The sequence below is a fragment of the Hyalella azteca genome, unplaced genomic scaffold, assembly GCF_000764305.2.
Source record: "Hyalella azteca isolate HAZT.00-mixed unplaced genomic scaffold, Hazt_2.0.2 contig12373, whole genome shotgun sequence".
Classification (NCBI taxonomy): domain Eukaryota; kingdom Metazoa; phylum Arthropoda; class Malacostraca; order Amphipoda; family Hyalellidae; genus Hyalella; species Hyalella azteca.
In genome coordinates, this window is record NW_025942333.1 from 1 (window position 1) to 8,926 (window position 8,926).

The 8,926-nt window shown below is 37.8% G+C and overlaps 1 protein-coding gene across 1 annotated transcript; it reads left to right on the plus strand.

Annotated features, from left to right (window-relative positions):
* The first annotated feature begins 5,052 nt into the window (after window positions 1-5,052).
* Window positions 5,053-7,363, plus strand: LOC108679496. The gene is made up of 5 exons (XM_018168120.1): window positions 5,053-5,510; window positions 5,903-6,051; window positions 6,266-6,438; window positions 6,763-6,886; window positions 7,181-7,363. Exons 1-5 carry the CDS (start codon window positions 5,258-5,260, stop codon window positions 7,361-7,363), a joined length of 882 nt encoding a protein of 293 aa, XP_018023609.1. The 5' UTR covers window positions 5,053-5,257.
* The last annotated feature ends 1,563 nt before the right edge of the window (window positions 7,364-8,926 follow it).

Below are 8,926 nucleotides of genomic sequence, written 5' to 3' on the forward strand. Positions count from 1 at the left end.
AATGTGTCGGCAAGATCTTCTGAAGGCGAAAATTTTGCCGATAATGCGTCGCCGTAGGTCTTTAAATCTTCGTTCACTCTCTGCACAGTGGAGTTCTAACAGTGACTGGCAGTGGGCTCTTGTTGGAATCAGATATGAACAGACTGTTACTGTGTTACAGAGACAGACTAGATAAAGCTATGGAAAAATATATGTTCAGATTTGAAATACCTAGCTGATGATAGCTCCTTATGAAACCCGGTGGAAGTCTAGTAGCTACTTCAAACTATCGTCAGACGCCAGTCATGAAAAGATCCAGTCAAATGACACGATATTAGATCTTTTGTGAACAAGGCGTGAAAAGATCAAGAATCGGCGACAGGGCAGGCCACATCAGGCCTACGCTTCAGCGCCGACATCACTATGTTATGTTATGTCTGAAGATGGCTAACCAGGCCTCAGCTCAAGCACAGCAAAAATCTGTCACAGTGCCATTAGTCATTAGATAATGCTGGAGGCATAAGCCAACCCAACCAGGAAATAGAACCAACTACTACTAACAACTCTCAAGGTAAAGTTATTGTTATTGAACCAATTGCTGACCTCCATCTGGTTGAAAAATTCTTTTCTTACAATTTGACCCTGAGTAAGGCCTTGGCCATCTCTCCATTTGGCAAAGCAGGAATTGCTATGATAAGCAAGAACCTTAGCCACAAAATTCTAGTTATAACCTTTGAGAAAGAATCTGGTTTCAGGATGACCTCTCTTCTAAAAGTTGACCAACTTGATTCATGAAAAATTAGGTGCCATCTCCCTGTCAACCTTACAAAATCAGTTGGAGACGGAGTAATAGGACAATTGGGTGATGATGTTTCAAACAATGACCTTTTTGAGGCTTTAGCATTAGCTGGCTATAATGATGCCACCGCTGAAAGAATATTAATGGGTAAATACAAAGAAACAACCTCTATTGCTCTTTGTTTAAGGTTACATTCAATTTGAGCACTCTACCAACCTTTATTCATCTAGGTCCTAGGATACCAATGGTTTCAGCTTCAGGTGAACCCCTATTTTGATAAGCCTTGGCAATGCTTCAAATGCAAATATTTTGGTCACAGCGCAATCAGCTGCAAGAATAAACCACGTTGTGTTGTCTGTGGTGGTCCCCACAGTGTAAAGGATTGTACTGAGCAAGGCAGTCCATGTTCCTGCAACTGTGGTGGGCAACACACAGCTAGCTTTGGAGGATGTAGATTTGTGAAGGAGGCCAAGGCTGGAAAGAATCCAAGTCAAGCAGAAGATTTCCTACCAAGATGCCTTGAAGCTTGATGCTTGTAAAGCAGTCTGTCAATACAAATTGGTACCAAGCTTATGATGCAGAACGTCCTGTTGCTACTCCTCAGCCTAATCTATCTTCTTACCTAAACCTGAGCACAGTGAGCAGAGAACCTGGTCTCAGAGAGTTAAGCCTAATTATTGCCATGCTCCCCAAAGTGTGACCATTGGAACCCCACACTCAGGATGATGTATGTTTTTGGTGAATTTTCCCGCGCATTTTCACTTTTTTTAAGCTATTGCTGTGCACAGTTGGCACAATGTAATGAAAATTGATTCTCTTCGCGCACGTGTTCGCGCAATCCCGGCCATCAATTCTGCGTCGCGCTGCCGCGCACGAGCAGTTTGTGGAGGAACAGACGGTTATAGTACGGTACTCAAAATTGAACTTGAGGGAGAGTCTAAAAAACTCTCTGCTTTGCCACTATGCCCGGACATGTCTTACATTTTATTATTGTCAGTTCGAGTCGCGTAGTAAATATGCTCGCGTATATTGTCGACTAAAAAAGTAGAACTATTTTAGCTTTCTAAAGTACGGCGCACGGCGCATTTTTTTACCAGCATAGTACGGCGCGCCGCGCAGGTCGTTAAAATGACAAAATAAATTCCCGCGCACCTGGCACATCTTCCTGACCATGGTTGGAACCCAGACTGACAGCCCTACCCTTCACCCACTCTGCAGAGCCTCATGGTGATGCAGTTTGTGGAACTCCTGTCAAAAATCATGTCTCTCTGTGCCAAGACTGACTACTTGGATACAATGAAAATTGTCAATGACCTCACTAGAGAAACCTTACAGCTCCAAACTGAACCCCCCACAGATTCTACTAACTCATGTTCAGCTCTACTACCTGCCACCAGTGCCAGAACTTCTTGTGTCCCTGCTAGTAAGTCTAACCAAGCAGAAGCTCCAGTGATCATAGATACTGAGATAACTGAAGTCTCCATTGAACCGTCTCCCATTATTGGAAAAAAACCCAGGAAAGTAGCTCAGGGAACTATGAAACTTATTGGCAACCAAACAACAAGCAAAGGTAAGAACAAATCTAAAAGTATGTGCTCTCCTCTGGCCTCAGATAGAAATAATGCTGAAGTCTCTAAACAATGTCTTCCCACCAAGAAATAAGAATACTCCAGTGGAACTGCCATAGCCTCAGTAACAAACTCAGCAACCTGAAACTGCACATTTACTCCAACAAGCCACATGTAGTATGTCTCTCTGAAACATGGCTTTCACCAAACTTTGAACCAACATTTATTAACTATAACACCATTTATAAACATAGAGAGGCTCCCCAGGCTGGAGGAGGGCTTGCTCTGCTGATCAGGAGTGATGTTACCTACTTGGAACATGACTTACAACCCTTTCAACGGGGCCTTCTGGAAGTTTGTGGGATCAAAATATACCTGAAAAATAACAATGTGCCAGTATCAATACTAAATCTCTACAACCCTAATAAAAATGTCACCTATCAAGAGTTTGATTTCTATTTCTCACAGTTAGAACCCTCATGCCTCATCGTGGGTGATTTCAATGCCCATAGTCCAGTTTGGGAGCCAGGCAAAATCCCAAACCAGAGTGGAAGGAACTTAGAAAATATCTTACTAAACAACAGCAGACTAGCTCTTCTGACCCCACCATCACTACCTACTTTTTTCAGTGTTTATCATAACTCTTTTTCTACCCTTGACCTTACAATAGTTTCAACAAATCTTTTACCATTAGCATCTGTGCACTTGAAGAGTGACATAGGACTGTCTCTTATACACATCTAGATGTGTATAAGAGACAGAGNGCATTGAAATATCCAGAAATTAAAATTTCAGAAACCATTTCAAGAAAGTAAGAAGTATTATACAATATATTTATTTCTATGAATTTTTGCAAATTTTGCCTATTGAAGGTTTAAATCGCACTTGAAGAATTCAATAAATGCAATCAGTACACAAAATTTTTCTATATAATTAAAATTCAGTTTATGTAAATGAAAAATTAGAAACATAAAATTTAATTTAATTAAATTTAATCAAGTTGCCAAAATAAATAAATATATATATTGATACTTCCAAATTTTGAAGAAAATGCGGAAAGAGCGTCAATTCCATTGTCCGAGTCAAAACCTTCATTTAAAAGCTCATATTTCAATTTGTGGACTTTGCAGCTGGTGATGCTATAGATAGAATGATGGTCAGATAATTAGTGATTGACTGAGGCATTGTAAGGATGCCTCAAAAACAAACAGGAAGCCGTGGTAAGGCTTTTTGTGACGCGATTTCAAGTGATCATATATGGTAACTTACCCGTGAAAGGGTTAACAAAAAACGCTCAAAACCGTCCCTTATTACCCCGTTTGACGGTATCATTCCACCCATAGTTCCATAGTCCTAAGTTTACTTGAATGTTTATGAATTCAATCCTAATTATGAGTTTTTGGCAAATTATTTTTTATTTTATTGAATTTATAACATTTTGGCTTATCTTTTAGTAAATGAAAATAAATACTCAAATGAAACAAATCCCTAAATTAATTCATTAATTCCCATTTTCTGTGACAAGCACTATAAGAGTAAATTTTCAGTAAGTGAATGAGTTTGTTCCACCCGCTAGTGCGCCCAGTTACAGTGCTCCTCAATTACATAGGTACATGGTCATTTAGCAGGCATTTAGAATGCCGCCTCCAACATTAATAATTCATGAATCCATTGATGAGCAGGTAATGGACTTTACTACTAGAATAATTGATGCTGTTTTAAGTACCATCTGCTTGTACATCTGGTGTACAGCCAACCAGTTCCTTTGGGTGCAGGTGCATCTCTGAGAGTTGTCTTGAGCATTTCCTTTACTGAAGTTCCATGCCCAAATTGCACAATCTCTGCAGACTCCACACACAATATGTATCCACAGAATTGGAAATTTTTCAACATAGAGCACTGTATTTCAGTCATTGAGAACTTGAAATATGGCAAATTAGGCCAGAAGTGTTGCATCACCAAATTGCACCATTTCTGTATCTGGGTTTAGTTAAATGATCTGCATAATTTCTCTAAATTGTGTAGCCTCCCATGCTCTTTATCTTACATTAATTTCTGAATGTGCCATCATAGAGAATTGTAAGCCAAATTATGTTGCCGCTATTATATGAGATATTAGTAGAAGTTTTGTATCAGATCCAATCATAGATGCCAGCAAGTTACTGGTGTCCCAGACTCCCAGTGAAAGTGAGATATAATTATGAACTGCATTAACTAGTAATAACGAAAAAACTTGAGTGAAATAATGTTTGAGGTTGAAAAATGTTCAATGAATCCCAAATAGTGTTTCTAACAGCTACTAATGTGATCACGTTTCTGCAGTTTTGGGTAAACTGCACAAAGAACCATTAGTTAAAACTGTTGTGCTGATATTGTGATTTTTATTGTCCATGAAACTCTGTCTTCTCTTTACCTACTTTGCATACAAAGAAAAGTGAAGTATCTTATCAAAAACATTACAAACAATTTTTCTGATGCCACTTGAACAGTATTGATATTATTTTGTACAACTTAAAAATAATTTTGACCATTATATTATACATCTTATTCTATGCTATCAGGTTGATTGTAGTGATATCACTATGAAGAGATAGGTACATACCTACATGCTTGAGCTTATACATAGTAAACAGGAATTAAACGTGTAAGCATTGAATTTATTTGTTAGAAATGTTCAGCTGCTATTATTTTTACGCTCCAACAGAATCATCTTCATTGTTTACTCAGCAGAATGCTGGCATTTTAGAATTATTTTTCAGGAATTATATGTATCACTTTAAATAATGAATGTGAAGTACCTACAAGCCATGAAAAAATTTCTCTATGTGCAAAACTACTAATTTTGAGGCTTTTGTGACTGATTTACCGATTGTCAAATAGATAAACTTCACTCTGAGAAAGCATAGCTAGCATGAACAGTTCAGAGCTTCTGCTTCCCAAACATGCACCAAGCAGAGAGGATAAATCTAGTGATACCACTAGCATTTCTATACATTCCAAATTATGGTCTAAAGCTTCTGTGCTGACTGTTTTTGGAGCTGCTTTGATTCCAATATTCATTCCATTTTTTCATCTGGGATTGATATCGAAAATATGGGAGGAATACAATTTCCCTGTTGACATGAAAAAATGCTCGTGTGACTGCTGGGATACAATATTTAAAGGTTTGTGATGCTTGTGACTTGAGCTGGCTTATATTCCTATGTCTTAAGTATGCAACTTATTTTCATAGCTGTGAATAATAAGTGTATCAGGCCTATTATAATAAGTGTATCAGGTCCATTCACTACCTACTAACTGTGCTCACAAGATTTTGTCCTTTTTTATGCACTGCAATATGTTTTCTCTAGACTTCCTCAGTTTTGTGTAAAAATACCGTAGTGTTCTAAAAATCTTCTGATGACATAGCAATATCTCCCAATATTGCAGGGTTTTTGCATGGATATAGGTATAAAATGTTGAGCAACTTTTTACTGATTTCTGTCTTATTTTTCATCAATGTGTGCATCACATTTTTAGTTTTTGTATTGTATTGATTACATTCAATTTGAATCAGGACCGTATGACAGAGGCCCGGCAGGCTACAAACATGTCTACTTCAACATCACCAGCAACACCTTCAAGATCTGGAGTCTCACTGTGTTTGCATTACTTCTTCTTTATGAGTCTTCCAAGTACATTTTGAAACTTTTCTTTGAGAGACAGGTGGGCTTTATGTTCAGGATTATATTGTCATTATAAGCTGCTGAATTGGTTGTTAACAAGATTACATACCTACTATTGTGATAGGTAGATATAAAAATATCAATTAATTTAAGAATTCAGCCAAGTACGATTTTTAATTTATTTCTTTGAAGTTCTATCCACATTCCATATTTATTGTAGATATAAGTTGATGCAGTCAGTATTGATATTCCAGGTACGTGTCTCTATGTTGGTGTTGCTGCTGCTTAGCGTCTACCCTCACTACTATGCCTGGTGGTCATGCTTCAATTACTGGAATGATGATTTCTATGACCAATGGAACCATCAGATGTTCTTCTCCATTACTGAAATGATCTCAACACTCATGGTTATCCACCTGGTGGACAGGTGCGTCTTTTTCTAATAAATTACTGTGTAAATTTGTACCATTGCTTATGTTTAATTCATGCCGAGCTCCTTCATTTTCATATTATTACAAGAAAATTAAATGTACCACAAGCATGTCTCCTTTGGAAACTCCAGTTTCTGAAATATGCAAAGTGCTCCAACAACAATGGAACTTGAAAATGTGATTGAGAAAAATTATAGATCTAATGATACATGTTTTTAGTTTTAGAAAATTAGTTTATATGTTTCTACTAATTAAATACTTGGAAGGAGAATGTTATTTCTTGCATGTATCACTATAAAAGTGCTGTGTCTCCCCTACAGACGTGTGGCGGTAACAAGCAGCAAGTGTCTGGTTATTTTGTCGGTAGCTGTGCTACACATCCTTGCCTCAGGGTTTGATCAGTTTGTGGAGAACGTCGTCCGTGGCAATGGCATGCTACATCAGGTAAATACACTATGTATATTTTGTATGTAGATCAGTTAGCCATGAACCGATTAAGTTGGGTTAGTGATGGTAGGTGGGCTCAGCCGTTGTGGGGGTCGACCTGCAGTTGCTAAGCACACATTCCGCATGTTCATAATGAATTTTGGTAAAACTTAAGATTATTATATTAATGGAGTACAATATCAAAATCCTAACTGAGCCATGAACCGATTAAGCACACATTCTGCGTGCATGTCTATAATAAATTATAGTAATAGAGTGTATCAAAATCCTAACTGGACATTACTACAACAGGTGTTACGAGACGTGTTCATCATGGTGCCTGATTTGTTCCACGTTGCTGTACCTCTGCTGGAGCTGCGAGGTGTCGCGCGTCGTCTCCGAGCTCCGTCTGCTGCTCACGTTGTCACCACCCGCCAGTTCTGTGCATCTCTTGGCTTCATCACTTCTATGTGGCTCATATCAAGAATTCTTTGATAGAAGTTGTTATCCAGTTCTACCTCTGTATTGAAAATACTGCATAAATCGGCAATGAAACGACATTCCATATCTCTTCCTAAAATAATGTTAAATTAACTATGGCAAATGTTGCAAACTGAGGCAATATTAAATTTAATTAACTGTGGCAAAGGTGGGTTAACTGTGGCAAAATTTACTTGACATGGAACTTCCATTAGCTGCAGAAATGTCTAGACTGCCTGTTTCGTACAATATATCCTAGAATCCTTGGCCTGCATTTCTGGTGAAGGGGAAAATTGTCCAGGTTATGTCTTAGTAAGATTTGTGGTGTGTCAAAGAGTACGTTAATCGACTACGTTGCTGAGCCTTGTATAGTGAAGCAGACTCTGGAATCTAGAAAGATTTGTGTTATTTGAAATAAACGTTATTCTATTGATGTGTCTAATGACAAGAATACGCTAAAAAATTCTTGTTGGCTTACGCATTTATTGTTGAAATTGATATGAACCTCAGCGCCTGTTAAATGAAGATCGCTGATGCAGCTCATGAGAGATGGCCAGTGCCTCGTGAATATTTTTTTTGCTTATTGAGAAACGTGTCCGGATGTTGGAATGTTGGTATTTGGTTTAAAACAGATAGTTTCATATATTCTATTAATGAGTACATATTCTGTGTATGTTTTAACTCAGCATTCGTTGGCATTTATAAACAATTGATTCTGATTTGTTATATCGTTAAAAGTACAAGATATGGTTCATACCCATTCACGTTTGTTACTTCAATTGAGTAGCTGGCACCCGCGCAATGTACTTGTTAGCGCTGTTGTACTGTATGTTCAGCTTACGATTTGTTGATGTGCCTTCTCTGAACATACATCAAGGGTGACGACACCGATGATGCGGCGTTGCTTCAACGCAGGTCACTCTAGCCATAGGGGTAAAATGTCCTGAATAACGTAATTAGAATGTCCTTAATAACGTAATTAGAATGTCCTGAATAACGTAATTAGAATGTCCTGAATAACTTAATTAGAATGAACTGAATAACGTAATTAGAATGTCCTGAATAATGTATTCTTATCATGGGCGCGATTTCCCTCTCTTCTCGCCTCAGTTCATCGGGTCCACTGTATGTGCTCGAAGTAGGCTCGTTCTGGCGTGAAATCAAGTATTGGATTGTCGTGTCTGCAATGTTCATTTGTTTCGCCCGCCCGGATAAGAAATGAAACTCTTTTATGATGCTTATGTTATTGCTTGCTGTTTGATATTTTCATGTTAATTAACTGTTTAATAACACACTTTTAATTGTATTTATAAAGGCTGACTGTATTGTTGGGGTCAAGCTTTTTGATTCTCACGCTCCACTTACTGTTTGTCCTTCCATTATATTAATAAGTGGAAATAAGTATATTTTATCTTAGGTTATTATATTCAAATAATTGCATAATTGTACACAAAATAATAATAATACCTACATAATTAATAATAAACTAGATTTCGGAGCATTTGACGCAAGCATGATTGTTTTCACTCGCACCGAGGACCAAGCGTATTTTATAATGTTACATCGCTGCGTTCAGAG